Genomic DNA, 16,704 nt, shown 5'->3' on the forward strand with positions numbered 1-16,704 from the left:
GCGGGTGGGCAGAGCCTCCTGCCCCCGCCACTATCGGTTCACTCGAACCGGGAGCAACCCACAACTGGTATCAATGTTGCTGTAGTTCTAGACATTTGGTGCAATAGAAGCATCAGGATACAACTACCTGAAAGGCAATCAAGATTAGACCTTAAATTAATACATATCATTGTTGACAAGTTCACAGTATAGTAGTGAATATAGAATACATCTGAGGAATTTTTTTAAAAGCAGCTTTGATAAATAGACATGCAAATACTGTATTTTCCTATAAAATTCGAATCTGTTTTTTCCTGTCTTCGTAATATACTGCATAGCCTTATTGTTTAATATACTGTGAGAAATTTTACATCAAAATAAATTCTATTCTTTAGATTTCTTTCCAACCTCCCTTAAAACAGTAACAAAATTTACAATGGGCTAAGCATCATATCAGTATCTCCAATAGATGATTGATGGTCAATCTGAAATTAAATTAATCAAGTAAAAATAGCAAATGGGGGGAAATCTTTTACTTAGACTTCCTCGAATCCCAAAATATGTGACGCAGACCTAATTCATCTATCAAAGAATAAGGTCTGTAAGCAGAAATAGAGTTAATTAAATTAGGGCTCCAGTGGAGCTGCATTTTCACAAAAATAAACATCATAGATGACACGTACCTACACAAACCCCATGCATCTCAAGTGTCACCCTAGAATCAGCATGTCGACAAGCTCCCCTATTTAATTGTGTCGCTGTACCCCATTTCTCTGCAGCTGCCCCAAAGGCAAAGGCAGCTTGCACAACTCCGGCTCGAGTTGGAACCGCAAATTATTCTTCTGACAGCATTTAAAAATATCAGTACTTTCAAACATCAGTAATTTAATTGCTGAAAATACATTAATAAGTAATCCGTGGTTTGATTTTGAACTAAGTTTGTTGCTCATTAATCACAACCGTGGCTGGTTCCGATTGTGGTTTTTGTGGTTTCCTGAATTATTGAGAATTATTTATTTACTTCATTCAGCTTTCTTATGTGAGAAGACTGACAAATGGTTTGTTTAAGGCAGCAGACAATGGTTCCATCACAAAACCGCGCCCGACTAAACCGTGCCCGACTAAACCGCGTCGCTGACATCATCAACAGGGCGACAACAGCGTGGAGACGGAAGCACGCTGTAAACCCTAAACCTAAAATTAACACCTAAACCTAAACCTAAGCCCCCTAAACCTAATCCTAAACCTAACCCTAAACCTAACCCTTAACCTAACCCTAAACCTAACCCTAAACCTAACCCTTAACATAACCCTAAACCTAATCCTAATACTAACCCTTAACCTAACCCTAAACCTAACCCTAACCCTTAACCTAACCCTAAACCTAACCCTAACCCTTAACCTAACCCTAAATCTAACCCTAAAGCTAAGCCTAAAGCTAACCCTTACCTTAAGTTGAATCAGCTTGCTTTCAAAGCGCTATTTAAAGCGCCCTTCTTTCTCCGTGCTGGCTGTTGTCGCCCTGTTGATGACATCAGCGACGTGGTTTAATCGGGCGTGGCTTAGTCGAGCACGGTTTTGACGGGTCATGGCAGACAATCAATGCAGCCGGTCATTAGATGGCGGCAAAGTACTAAAGATTCCTATTTTTCTTTTCTGCTTTGTCTGGATTTTTACAGCCCAGATATATTATGACAGACCTCGGTTTCTCACCTGTTCAGTTCATCATGTCTTGGTACTTAGTATGATCTGTGAATACAGCAGTGATGGGTTGCAGGCGGTACGTCCTGGTATGGGCATACCGGAGCCTGCCTGGAGCACCAGTTACCGTTCTATGGTGCCCCCCCCCCGGTATGGGCGTACTGGAGCTTACCTGGAGCACCAGGTACCTTTGTGGTTGGTGCTCCAGACGGCCCACCCGCCTGCCCGAGCTCCTTACCTGTCCTTTAAGCCTTTGGCGCTTCTGCACACACGCATGGTACGTACAGCACCTGTGCAATGCTTTGCCAAGCAGCTGGAGTGTCGTGGAGGCAAATTTGGTCATGTACCGGTTGGAACGGGATCCGGGACCCACCACTGGAATACAGCTATAGCTTCAACCAAATTTGGAATTACTCCTTACATACGGCACCACATAACACTAAAAATCAGATTAAAACATCTCTTATTTGTTTTCTTTTTAGACTATTTTACATTCCTATAAGTCAGAATTGGATGTACAGAAATATAATTACGTTTTATAGCATGCTCTGAAATATTTTAAGACTCTTATTGCATTCAACTTGCTTTATTGTAATTTTCTAACCAGAAAGATCTAGGCTTCCTTAACACAGAGCTCCCACAGTCAATGTTAAACGTGACACCTACTTATTGATTCGTATTAGTATTGATAAAATTATGAAATGCACAAATCCCCAGTTGTACAGACCACAGTTCAGGTCCAGAAAGTTGAGTACAATCTATTTCGGAGATGTGAGATACTTTTCTGTAAAGGTATGTTTGTTTATTCTTTTCTTTTATTATTTGCATGTTTATTCTTTTCTTATACAATTATTTTTTTCCATCATGGCCATAAAATACTTTACGGGAAAATCTAAATACTTCTACATTTAGCTTGGTAGCAATCTGGTGATGTGCATTTTTTTTTCACAGCAAATGTAATCTAGTTACATTTGGAGCCGAGGTGGCGCAGTGGTTAAATGCAGCACTGCAGGCTACTTCAGCTGACTGCAGTTCTGCAGTTCGGCTGTTCAAATCTCACCGGCTCAGGGTTGACTCAGCCGTCCATCCTTCCGAGGTGGGTAAAATGAGGACCCGGATTGTTGTTGGGGGGCAATATGCTGACTCTGTAAACCGCTTAGAGAGGGCTGAAAGCCCTATGAAGCGGTATATAAGTCTAACTGCTATTGCTATTGCTATAGTTTGAATTAACCCATTATTATTTGAACATATTTTTTTCAATTGCTCCACTATAAATTTATGTTGCTGTAAGTGGAAGGCATTGTTCAGAGTTTTCTTTTTCTTTTTCTTTTAATGCTAACAGGAATAGACACCCTCATATGCTCTGCATATGGGCTTTACTAATTGCAATAATAATAATAATAATATGATGGAAATTGCAGTGTGATGACAAGATGCCAAATTGACTCTTTCATATTTGCATTCCAGTGTCATACACAAGCTTATCAGTCATAGATTTTACTTGGTGGCATTATAACATCTATTTGTTACTTCTTATCTTCTCTCTCTTATATACACTGGATTTTGATTTGGACTAGTTTTGTCCAATTTGGCTAATGGTAAGAGACTGGGCATTATTGCAGAAATATCTAGTGGATATGAGACTGCCCAGTGATATAGTGAAATTTCATTATAGAAATAAAGGGGAAGAAATCAGATGGTAGCAATAGCAATAGCAGTTAGACTTATATTCCGCTTCGTAGGGCTTTCAGCCCTCTCTAAGCGGTTTACAGAGTCAGCATATCGCCCCCACAATCCGGGTTCTCATTTTACCCACCTCGGAAGGATGGAAGGCTGAGTCAACCTTGAGCCGGTGAGATTTGAACCGCCCAACTGCAGCTAGCAGTTCAGCTGAAGTGGCCTGCAGTACTGCCCTCTACCCACTGCGCCACCTCGGGGAGCAACTGTGTGTCTGTTCACACTTGGTCCAGATAATCCGTTCATCTAATTCTTCACACTTGGTCCAGATAATCTGTTCATCTAATTCTTCTTCAATGAATCCATACTTATCATGAATCAATCAAATACCCTCAACTGCAGGGGGAAAATTAATGTTGCTAGGCAGTTTACTTAATAGAATTTCTATTGAATAATTACAGGAAGATCTTGGTGGCTAGCATAATGTTCTATTAAATGCCTGTATGAAAAAATAACTTTGCCTTTAGCTAATAGTAAAGAAGTAATATCTGAAATATACTATAGGAATAGGAATAAGTTTATTTATAGGCCGCCCTTTTCCCTGAGGGGACTCAGGGTGGCTAACAACTTATAGGGAGGGGGATACAAACAGTAACATATAACATAACACATAATTAAAAAGTAAACAACATTCATTCAACATTCGGGTGGGGGCGGATCAAATCTTTACCCCCAGGCCTGGCGGGATAGCCAGTTCTTGAGGGCTGCACGGAAGGTCTGAAGGGTGGTGAGGGTACGAATCTCCACGGGGAGATCGTTCCAGAGGGTCGGAGCTACCACTGAAAAGGCTCTCCTCCGCGTAGTAGCCAGCCGGCACTGGCTGGCAGATGGCACTCGGAGGAGGCCTAATCTATGAGATCTAATCGGTCTCGAGGAGGTAATCGGCAGGAGGCGGTCTCCCAAGTACCCAGATCCACTACCATGAAGGGCTTTATAGGTGGTAAGAAGCACCTTGAAGCGCACACGGAGATCAACAGGTAGCCAGCGCCGCTCGCGGAGGATAGGTGTTATATGGGTGAACCGAGGTGCACCCACAATCACTCTCGCGGCCGCATTCTGGACTAGCTGAAGTCGCCGGATGCTCTTCAGGGGCAGCCCCATGTAGAGCACGTTGCAGTATTCCAGCCTAGAGGTCACGAGGGCGCGAGTGACTGTTGTGAGTGCCTCCCGATTCAGGTAGGGCCGCAACTGGCGCATATAGTAATATGACATACTAGAAAAATATGACTGACACATAACTTTGCAGTAGTATTGCCATTTTGACTATATTTATTACTATTTAAGTCTTCCACAACCAAGTCCCCCAGTTTTACCCCTCACAGTTGGAGCCCACCAGCTTTTGCAAGAATCATGATTTGCAGATTTCCATTCATCTTGAGAAACTAAAGTTTTGGAGTTCAGAAGCACAGCCCTATCTTATTCTTTTGCTCTTGCCTGGACAAAGTTGAACTGACTGCTACTTGTGTAGTTCTCTACACCTGATAAATCAGGACTTACTAAAGTTGTGGACAACAGAAATTCTCCCCAATGCTTCACACCCTTACTTCTTCGCCTTTTTAGGGAAGAGGGGAGTTTCCCTGAAATGTCACTGCACGTTGCTTTCCAAAACTAGCTGCCTATAACTAGAGAAATGACACAAGGATCTTAATACATTAATATAGGTTGTTACCTATAAAGCCTTACATGGCATCGGACCTGGGTACCTGAGAGACCACCTCCTGCCGATTACCTCCCATAGACGGATTAGATCTCACAGGTTAGGTCTTCTCTGGATTCCATCTGCCAGCCAATGTCGGCTGGCGACTCCCCGGGGGAGAGCCTTCTCTGTTGCAGCTCCAGCCCTCTGGAATGACCTCCCCGTGGAGATCCGGACCCTTACTACCCTCCCGGCCTTCCGCAAAGCCGTTAAGTCCTGGCTGCTCCAGCAGGCCGGGGGGGCTTTCGAAATATCCAGCCCCACGGAAACTGTGACTGTTGTGGATTTTAAAGTATTGTTTTGTTTATTTATCCCCTTCCCTTGTTTATTGTAAGCCGCCTGGAGTCCTTCGGGAGTGGGCGGCATACAAGACAAATAAAACTATATTTTAAGCAGGAGCCCAAAGTGAGCTCCAAGAACAGGTGGTTATCAATCAAATTAATGAACTGATATCTATTGTATTCAACTGCGGACCGTTGGCAATATTGATGGATGTTTTCTCTCTTTTTCATAGTAAATATGTTTGCTACATATTTTGATTTTCAGGTTCCAAAACAGAAAAGTGATCCTAGGAATAGGATCGTTTTAGAGTTGGTGGGCTTCGAAGGTCCAAAAGACTTTCCAAGGCTGTTTGGGAATGTAACTATGCACCTTTATGAAGTTATTCAGGTAGGTTTAATATCAAAACTGTTCTACATAATTATGTTGCAATACAAAGCGTTGTAAAGCATATATCATGTTAAGCGGCTTTGGGGGAAATTACCTTGCAGTTGATGATTTTTCATAATGACAGTTGATACACATACTATATAGTGCTTTTAACTACATGTAATTTTTTAAATGATTTCTTACCAACTTCATATTTTTTTCAATCAAGTTTTGAAGCATAAGATTATTACGCCCCCCCCCTTTTTTGGTTTAAGCTTCTAATTCAGTGTTTCCCAAACTTTTGACATATGTGTACCCCTTCTATAATTTTCGTAACGCTGAGTACCCCTCATAAAAAACATATGCTTTAATAAAAATCAAAATATATATATTTTTTATTTTTTTTGGTACATACGCAAAATAAACGAAAGTTGTATTATAAAGAACATTTATTTGATTCAATGAGAAGGATGAAATGGTTTATGTTGAGATGACAGATCATCATAATTTGGTTCTGTGGGCGCAGCTAAGCACGGTGCAGTGGATATTCCCACGTGATCCCCACCAAACTCCGGTGCAACGCGTACCCCCACCAAACTCTTCCCGTACCCCTGGGGGTACGCGTACCACACTTTGGGAAACACTGTTCTAACTCTTTGAATATCCTTTGATGATGTCCAAGTGATACAGACAATGGAGAATCTGCTGTGATTTTGCATTGCTAGTTTTATAAGGATATTAGAATCCATACTGATTTATTTTAAACACGTCTCCTCTTATCTATTAGAGCTATCCTTCTTGAAACTGCCAAATTTCTTTTATTACTAGTAAAGTGATTGATCCTCCAGCTTCATAAATATGGGAATTTTAGATTTAAGCCTTTCTTCTCTGTTTATAACTCTTAGGTCTAAACACTAGTTTATAGGCATATAGATTTAAAGGGAATTAGAATTGTAATATGAGGACTAACAATAGCAGTTATGTCTCAATGGTAGCAGTATTAGTCTTGATGGTATTGGAGAAAATACTGTACTTTTTTTCTTATTGGTTACCTAGCTGAGCTCATATTTCAGTCCATTGTTTCTGGTTTTAACAGTTCTAATCAAACTGTTGGCTTGATTGTGTAGTGCTATGCTGCCTATAGCACTACACTGAAATAAAGGTTTTGATTTGAGCTGAATCTTCTATTTTTATTTGATTACGTATCCGTAAGTCGATGTTGACTTACAGCAGCTGCATAGACTTTCTCTAGGACAATCTGGCCTTCTAGGTCTTCCAATGGCCTCTTCCAAGGGTTCCAAATAGCATCCAAAAGTAAATCAGAGTCCGAGGCAAAGGATTCCTCAAAAGTTCCAATTTATTAAGAGAGCCATGTTGGTGCATCTGGGAAAACCCGAATCTGAAAGCTTTCCAATTGAAAGTTCAAGATCCTGCCCCCACACCCACAAGTCCATCACGTTGTCCAATCTTCCACTGCTATGCTGACAGTTTCCACCCATCCGGTTCCAGCCAGGTGCAAAGGTGCAGGGACAAAGGATGACCTTGGCTTTCCATAAAGAATGTTGTTATGGCTACATACTACCCAACTCCATACAATCCCCCCTCCGATTTTCGCACAATAGAAAATAGACAGTAGAGAGCAGGCAAGCACAAGATGGCTTGCAGTAGAGAGCAGGCAAGCACAAGATGGCTTGCGGGCCTGACAGATACACTATCACAGTGTTTCTCAACCTTAGCAACTTGAAGATGTCCGGACTTCAACTCCCAGAATTCCCCAGCCAGCGAATGCTGGCTGGGGAATTCTGGGAGTTGAAGTCCGGACATCTTCAAGTTGCCAAGGTTGAGAAACACTGCACTATCACCTGTTTTAACTGAGTTAAAACTCTTATTCTCGTTCCTTCTACCTTCCTTATAGATTTCTTAAGAAACCCAAATCTTCATATAATGTATCCAGATATAATAATTTGAGCCTGATCATTTGCACCCCGAGTGCAAACTCTGGATTGATTTATACTATGATCTTTTTTTGTGTGGCTATCAATGGTACTCTCAGGAGCTTTCTGTTTCCTCTCCAAGGTGAATGCAGGCAACAGATCATAATCTATTAACCAAGTCAGGTTCACAAAGTTACAACTAAGTCATAGATGCTATACAGTACAGGTAACCCTTGACTTATGACCCCAATAAGGACTGGAACACTGATCATGTTGAGGTGGTGATAAGTTGAGTCACCATGTGACCAGACCCAGTTTTTATGATTGTCACGGATCACTGCGGTTGTTAGACAAATCATGTTCATTAAACAAGCACATGGTTGTTATGTAAATCCATGTCGAGGGACAGTTTTTACCAGAAACTGGCAAAAAAACATAGTAAATCACAATCACGTGACTGTATGACACTCCATCCAATCATAAATGTGAGCCAGTTACCAAGCATCCAAATTGTGATCATATGACTGGAGCGGTGATGCAATGGTTAAGTTAAGTTGAGGATTACCTATAAAAGGAACACACATAGAGCAGAATCAAGAGACAGCTCAGAGATCCAATATTAAATAGTACCTAAGAACATGACTGTTTCTTCCAGCCCACAAACATTAAATAGTTTCATTTCCCACACAGAGAAATCCACATTCAAAACAATACCTTTTCCCAATAATTTAGCATGCAAAGGAGCTTGAAAATGGAGATTGGCCTTGCCTAAAACTTTCTGAACATTTGTTATGGATTATTAATGCCTGAAAGTATCTGCCAAGGTTCAGATTTAGTCCTATTAGTGCAGCATAGATTAATCATCTAGCATCAGATTGAATATATTATTTTTTCTAATTCTACTCAAATTCTGTATTTTTCTAGAGCAGTGTTTCTCAACCTTGTCAACTTGAAGATGTCCGGACTTCAACTCCCAGAATTCCCCAGCCAGCATTCGCTGGCTGGGGAATTCTGGGAGTTGAAGTCCGGACATCTTCAAGTTGACAAGGTTGAGAAACACTGTGATAGTGTATCTGTCAGGCCCGCAAGCCATCTTGTGGTTTGCTTCTCAGGCCTGCTCTCTACTGTCTATTTTCTATTGTGGGAAAATCGGAGGGGGGATTGTATGGAGTTGGGTAGTATGTAGCCATAACAACATTCTTTATGGAAAGCCAAGGTCATCCTTTGTCCCTGAATTCCCTGGCATTCGCTGGCTGGGGAATTCTGGGAGTTGAAGTCCAGACATCTTCAAGTTGACAAGGTTGAGAAACACTGTTCTAGAATAATGTGCCCACATAAATTTTCCAAAAAATTATCTCCCAATTATTTATTTTAACCTTTCTAATGGTTCTCCTAATTACAACTTTACAGTACCTATATTGTAGAACATAACTAGCCAGAGTTTGCTTATGTGCATCATTATATGCCCATAAATTCGGTTGTCTTTTATAGTTCCAAAGTTCCTTTTTTTGCTTTTTACAGGCTTAAGGTTAATTGCCCGTAGTAACTCTATTACCACTAGTGTTCAGAAAATTATTGTATCAGTCTGTTCACCTTTAAAGTCTCATACATTAAAGACCTCACTTTGACTTTTTAAAGTTTGCCTGCTTCATAAGCAGATGTTGTATCACTTGTCATGTTGGGATTTCTGGAGAAAAATTTACATGTACGGATATTGCTATTAAGAAAAACAAGCAAATTCTTTGTTAAACTTTTTAGTAATTTCTCATTATTATTCATCTTATACTGTAACTCACACACAGCCTTGTAGGATGATAATGTAGTAAACTAATTTCCTACATATCTATGAAGGTGATTTAATTCATCTGTAAATAAAGAAAGATATAATAAATAGTAAAGATCTGGCCAGTATTTTTGGAAGGTTTGTGAGGCTGTAAAGCTCTTCTACTCCTCATTAAACTTTAGTAGCTTCAGTCTTGTTGCTCATTCCAGCAAACTGTTTTAATTTTACCTCCTCCATGCATGATGGACTTTCTTCTTCCACTATTAACTGATTTGGGGCTGAGCTTTTATAGCAATAGCAATAGCAGTTAGACTTATATACCGCTTCATAGGGCTTTCAGCCCTCTCCAAGCGGCTTACAGAGTCAGCATATTGCCCCCAACAACAATCCGGGTCCTCATTTTACCCACCTCGGAAGGATGGAAGGCTGAGTCAACCCTGAGCCGGTGAGATTTGAACAGCCGAACTGCAGAACTGCAGTCAGCTGAAGTAGCCTGCAGTGCTGCATTTAACCACTGCGCCACCTCGGCTCTTTTATAGTATGGACAGCTGGAAGTCACTTTCAAGGCCAACCATTAGTTGCTAAAGAAGTTGAGCAGTCTTATATTTTTACTACTTTATTCCTGATTCTCAGTCAGTGGCAAATAGCACTCTTGCAGACTTGGAAATTATATGGCTAGAAGATAATTAAGGGCCTGTATTAAATGGGGTAAGATAGTGAAGGGACTTTGCTATGTTTTCTTGAGGTTTTTTCCCCAATGTTATTTATTTTACTGAGCTGCTCATTCTGTAATATTTTTAAGTCGATTCAATAAGGATAAGAACAAAAAAAACTCTTAGTCCAGGAATAACAACAAACCAAATTAACATTCCACTACAGGAAGGATCCATTCCATCCTGTATGAGTTACAGGATAACAACAAACCAAATTAACATTCCACTACAGGAAGGATCCATTCCATCCTGTATGAGTTACAGAAATGCTTCAAAGCCAGGACAGGTATAAGAGAACACCTATAGCAGAACACGCTTGTATATGTGGTAAAGGAGAAGTGGAAGGTAATTCACACGTTCTATTACACTGCGAGCTATATAGAGCTTGTAGGTCTGCACATATTCTCCCCTTATTAGAGAGATTGCCAGGGAGGGCAGACCATTTTTATCTAGGCTTCCTCCTCCGGGACACTAACCCGGTGACCACGTATGCAGTGGCAAAGTTCTGTGCGGCTGCAATGTCCACAAGAAAAAAATTGGCTACAGAAGTATAGTTGTCATCTGGTTCCAATTATCTGGACATACCTTTAACAATCTTTAGACCATTATGTTGTTATCCACTTTTAATGTCAATACTTTTTAATTATATTTTAATGTTAGTATTTTTTAACATAGTGTAAAAGCTAATGTATATTGCTGGTCTTTGACCGTAATAAAAGATTTAACTAGAAAGGCTTCAAAGCCTTTCTGTAACTCACACTAATTCATAATCAGCAAAAGCTAAGGATCAAAATCAAATCTGGTGTTTGCTTGTACAAGATGGGTTAATGCTTCCCACACTTGATTTTGATTTAATGTCATAGATCAGGGGTCGGCAGTCTTAAACATTCAAAGAGCCATTTGGACCTGTTTCCCACCGGGATCCACAAAAACCTTCCCATGCCTGACTATTTTCTGAGCAGCCACAAAATTAGCATATGTAGTTGAATTAAACATTCTGTTATCTTCTGAAACTTTTGTTTTCTTGGATTTATCCATGGTTGGCCTTCCAGGGTCAAGGAGCTCAATAAATCACGTTTTGGCGGGTGTCGCACATTGGCGGTTGTGACACATACTTTGAACGACAGGGAGCCACAGCAGAGGGATGAAAGAGCCACATGCAGCTCCGGAGCCGCAGTTTGCTCGCCCCTGTCATAGATGAATCAAATTTACTGTTGTAATTTCATGCATTTTCTAAACTCTTTGAAATCTTAATGTTCGATTAAAGCTTTTATTGCTTTGATGAAGTAAGCAGTATGTAAACCCAGAAAAGCAACTTAAATTTTTGTTTCTGCCCCCGTATTTAGAAGCAGTCCTTCACTGAAACATGTGCTATGAGGATTAGAAACATGGTGAGACTTTTTTTGAAAAAAATAATTTTAAAAGAATATTAAATTTATATGTAAACAGTACTTTTTATTGTCCACACATACATTTAAATTTTGTAATCTCCATTTGTGTTGTTGACATAAAAAATGGATAGTTTATGAACTATAGTTTATAAATCCACACAATAAATTCAGGTTTATATCAACACGAGATAAAAATGAGCATATTCTTGTCGAGAAATCTAGTTTATTTCAATCCTAAGGAAATATTCACTTCTTTCTTCCCCTTTTCTGCAAATGAAATTGGTATAAAATAACAGACTTAGTAATGAATTCTTATGCTTTTTTTTTTTTAGTACAAATGTGTAGATAGTAACATAAGGACCCAGTGGGACAAAAGATTTTTCAATAAAAAATAAATACTAATGTCACACCCATATATATTTATTAGGTTTTTTTCTTGTTCATGTAAATGTTCAACTGTATGGTGGATGGTTTTTTTCTGGTTTAGAGCACTACCGAATGATCACCTCATCAACCTTTTGATTCTAATGTAAATCATATCTAAGATTGATCTAAGCCTGATTTATTTATTTATTTAACATTTATATAGTCCTCCATCTTAAACAACCCTGGACAACTTACAATAAAGCAATGTAAAATCAACAGCGATAAAACTAAAAATAGAAAAACCAAAGCCATAGCCATACTGCTTTAATGCACCCACGTTCTCAGCCCACCCAGAAGGATAGACAGATAGCCTGTTGGATATCAGGGCCCCCCTACTGCTGAACACAAACCACCTTCACAACAACCTTTCTTTAAAAGGACAGATTGGGGTCTAGACAAAAGTTGTCAAGAATTGTTGGGTCCAGTGGCCTCTTGAAAAGAGGGTACATCAAGGTATATGGTATACTCTTTCCTTCAAAAAGGCATTAGCCACAGCTGGGATTGTCATCTTCCAAAACTCTTACCTCCTTGAAATGCCACCTCCAAGGAATCCTTAACCAACCAAGAGGGGCATGAATCTAGAACACAGGAGGCTGAAATCACAGGCATGAAGAGCCTATCTAGTCCCTTACACCAATCGACTCAAACTCCTCCCAAATAATAGGGCTCAAATGTCCCACCGTGGCACGACAAAACCGCGCTCCACTAAAGCGGGCCCGATTAAACCGCGTCGCTGACGTCATCAGCAGGGCGACAACAGCGACCGCGGGGGGAAAAGGGCGCTTTAAATAGCGCTTTGAAAGCAAGCCGATTCAAGTTAAGGTAAGGGTTAGGTTTAGGGTTAGGTTAAGGGTTAGGGTTAGGTTTAGGGTTAGGTTAAGGGTTAGGATTAGGTTTAGCGTTAGGTTAAGGGTTAGGTTTAGGGTTAGGTTAAGGGTTAGGTTTAGGATTAGGTTTAGGGGGGTTAGGTTTAGGTTTAGGGGTTAATTTTAGCTTTAGCGTTTACAGCGTGCTTTTTTCGTCGCGCTGTGATGACAGCTACGCAGTAGTCGAACGCTTTAGTCGAACACGGTTTTATGGTGGAACCATGTCCCACAGTTGCTTTCAATGGAGTTGCCCAGCCAGTACAGTTCTGAATCAAATCAAGCAACTTTGTTTATCAGATGTTGAGAACAATTTTCAAAATATAGCAGTCCTGTAGAAGAATCCCTGGCTTATTCTGGTCATCCAAAATAGGGCCCCTAGGCATTTATCTGTGATGTAATAAAGAGAAATAAGAACAGTCCACCAGCCTTATCATGGGAAGGTATATAAAATACAGAATAACAGAGTTGGAGGGACTGGAAGGCCTTCTCATTCAACCTCCTGTTCAAACTGCATCAAAATGAAGATGCCGACGACATTTGTCTGAACCACCTTAAATTACCTCACACACAGCACTGGCATGCATAAGAATATGATGTAAATTTGTTTTTTTAAAGGCATCTTTGGTTTGCGTTAAAACAACTTCAACACACACAATGTTCTGATTGCACCACAAACGCAGTAGTCATCCTTACCTTTCACAGAGGCACTGAGTTTTATAAATATGAGCATGATAGTGTAGAATAATCCTATCCAAGGACCAGTGGTGGGTTTCAAAAGAGTTTGGAACCTCTTCTGTAGGTGTGGCCTGCTTTCCGGGTCCACTAGTGGAACCTCTTCTAATCGGTTCGGTAGATTTGACGAACCGGTTCTACCGAATAGGTGCGAACTGGTAGGAACCCTCCTCTGAAAGGGACATCAGTTTGATTCAATTTATTCCTTTTAGGCATCACTTGAACTGTTCACTATAAAAAAAAAACCATAGTAAAGAGAGACAATAAAAATAAAAAGACCAAATGGTGGACTTAGCCACCAACCCTCACAAGTGCAATGTATCCAATAAGCCACCCTTTATCTCTTGGAACATCATGAGAACATGATTAGGAACTTGTGAAAAAGATACTAGCCAATAAGTACTATTCATTTTTGGCCAATAGCTGTGTACAAAGGATTGTTACTCCAATTGGGATCTGGTTGCAGGCCAGTCTTGTCCTACTTTCAGTAAGAAACATCATTAGTATGTTTTCTTCTCTCAAGTGAATATTTTCTTTGGAAGCCAGTTATGAATTGCAGACATTTTTGGTATTGTTTAGGTAGTCTTTTTTATGTATACATACATATACTCAGACTTGTAGGAAAACCAGAAAAATTGTTGCATTTCATACTTAGAAGGATTTTATTAGATTTTTAGAATATATAATATACATTGCAAACTAAAAGCTGTATGTTTACCCTTTTCAGATTTTCTGCACAGCAGAGGTGCAATTTATGTTCTGTTATGGATGTCTTGGATATGGATATTCACATCAGGTTGCTATCTCTTTCTTAAAGTAGATTATTTGAATTTTAATCAGATATTGAAGGGAGAGATCATCCACACTCACCATGAAATGAATTGTTAAAGGAAGATGAATGGACCAGATGAATTATGTGTTATGCAGTTCAAGGCAGGGCTTTAACCATATGCTAAATCTGTCATATATAGAGTAGAGCAGTTTCCACAACCCAAAGCAGGAAATACAGTTGTTTTTCCTACTAACTTACTAAGGGTTTTGGCAGGGGTGGGTTTCTCGCCCCGTTCCAACCGGTTCGGTTGGAACGGGGCCGGCGGCGTGCACGCGCACAGCGCACGATATGTACTAGCGTCTGTGCGATGCTCCAGCTGCTCCTGGAGGATCGCACAGGCGCTGTATGTCCTGCGCATGCGTGGAAGCGCAGAACTCGTCAAAACTGGGTAAGGAACGCGGGCGGGCGGGTGCGCCCTTCACCGTTCCGGAAGTTACTTACTTCCAGGTTCGCCGACCAACCGGTTCGCAGGGACCGCCACGAACCGGTTGAAACCCACCCCTGGGTTTTGGCTAAAGATGAAACATGCAGACATAAACAATAGGAGAAATTGCAATTAACTGAAGTTTGTGCTGACCTGCAGTATGCGGTCGTCAGTTACAGGTATATTGTATTTGATTTCCTCTGCAGAGAAAAAAGAAATCAAAGCAATTTGCACTGAGACAGGTCCTCCAGTCAAAATATTCAGACCAGGGAAAATGAACATGAAAAATGAAGCAAGATATGAATCTGGTTTTATGTCTTCTTGAATAATATCCCAATTTCCTCTCAGAACCTTGTGAAATCTAAAATGATTTTGCAGGAAAGCAGAAAAGGACAAAATTCTCTTTCTCATTTCTCCCTCTTCCCCCAAGAAATATTTAGTAAGGGGACATCTGAAAACCACAGATATCAATATTATTTACTATCATGTGCAGAAAAAAAAATAAAAACAGGTGCAAATATGTATGATAGAGGATTGATAGGACAAAGAATAGGAAAGTGAAAATATCATAAAATGGCTTAGCAAAATCAAAAATCAAGCTCTAAACCAGAGCAAGAAAAATTATAATGGATTGTTCTAATAAAGACCTATATAGATATCCAAATGAATAATCCATGAAGATTCTATAGATTTATAAGTTAATCAATAAAATAGAAGATAGCAATAGCAGTAGACTTATATACCGCTTCATAGGCCTTTCAGGCCTCTCTAAGCGGTTTACAGAGAGTCAGCATATTGCCCCCAACAATCTGGGTCCTCATTTTACCCACCTCGGAAGGATGGAAGGCTGAGTCAACCCTGAGCCGGTGAGATTTGAACCGCTGACCTGCTGATCTAGCAGTAGCCTGCAGTGCTGCATTTAACCACTGCGCCACCTTGTCAGCTAAGTACATAATACTACAACAATTTAGTTGTTTTGAGCTACAATTCATATCTTCCAATTGGGCAATGATAGATCTGAAAAGTATTTTAGTAGAAGTAAACAGATCATATCCATAAAACTCCAGATTGCAAATAGAAATAGAATTACAGATAGTATTCAGAGTAAGGAAAGCAAATACAGTAATACCTGTATTACTGTACAGTAAGAGCCGAGGTGGCGCAGTGGTTAAATGCAGCACTGCAGGCTACTTCAGCTGACTGCAGTTCTGCAGTTCTGCAGTTCGGCTGTTCAAATCTCACCGGCTCAGGGTTGACTCAGCCTTCCATCCTTCCGAGGTGGGTAAAATGAGGACCCGGATTGTTGGGGGCAATGTGCTGACTCTGTAAACCGCTTAGAGAGGGCTGAAAGCCCTATGAAGCGGTATATAAGTCTAACTGCTTACCTCACCAATTCTCAGTTTGTTCTCCCATGGATACAGTAGTAAGAGACTAAGATTGTTGTACATAACTTCTAAAACTTCAGGCTATACTGTATAAGATTTATTCTTTATGCTATTTTAGAAAATGTGTATTAATAAACCAAAATTATATTGTTATTGATTTTATTACATGGTGGTTTTTTTGCAGTTGAAACTGCCAGGAGCAGATCCTGCCCAGGCTGTGGCATATTCCATGTTTCTACGGGTTCCACCACCAGAAGATAGAAAAGATCATTCAAGGCACTTATACCAGACATTAAATAACTTAATTAATAGCATACATACAGTATGTCTTGTAGTTTTAGAATTAAATTATTTTTAAATGAATTAGAACTGAAGAGATTAAAATGAAAACATTTAGCCAAAAATATAAATTAACTGTCATCCATGAGTTCCTCTTGTCTAGGAAATAAAATTCTAT

The 16,704-nt window shown here is 40.0% G+C and overlaps 1 protein-coding gene across 3 annotated transcripts in view; it reads left to right on the forward strand.

Annotated features, from left to right (window-relative positions):
• CATSPERT (catsper channel auxiliary subunit tau) overlaps positions 1-16,704 on the forward strand; it is a 66,399-nt gene that overhangs the window by 14,970 nt on the left and 34,725 nt on the right. Inside the window, exons 4-8 of one of the 3 annotated variants that reach the window (XM_087707120.1) lie at positions 2,324-2,472; positions 5,660-5,782; positions 11,538-11,582; positions 14,334-14,402; positions 16,432-16,523. In XM_087707120.1, coding sequence (XP_087563246.1) covers positions 2,324-2,472; positions 5,660-5,782; positions 11,538-11,582; positions 14,334-14,402; positions 16,432-16,523 — 478 coding nt within the window. Of the gene's footprint in view, positions 1-2,323; positions 2,473-5,659; positions 5,783-11,537; positions 11,583-14,333; positions 14,403-16,431; positions 16,524-16,704 lie in introns of those variants that run through there. The other 2 variants (XM_087707127.1, XM_087707133.1) reach the window with 2 other exon arrangements.

This window comes from Thamnophis sirtalis, unplaced genomic scaffold (assembly GCF_051295495.1).
Source record: "Thamnophis sirtalis isolate CommonGarterSnake01/CBP01778 unplaced genomic scaffold, rThaSir2_p1.2 scaffold_1, whole genome shotgun sequence".
NCBI classification, from domain to species: Eukaryota; Metazoa; Chordata; class Lepidosauria; order Squamata; family Natricidae; genus Thamnophis; species Thamnophis sirtalis.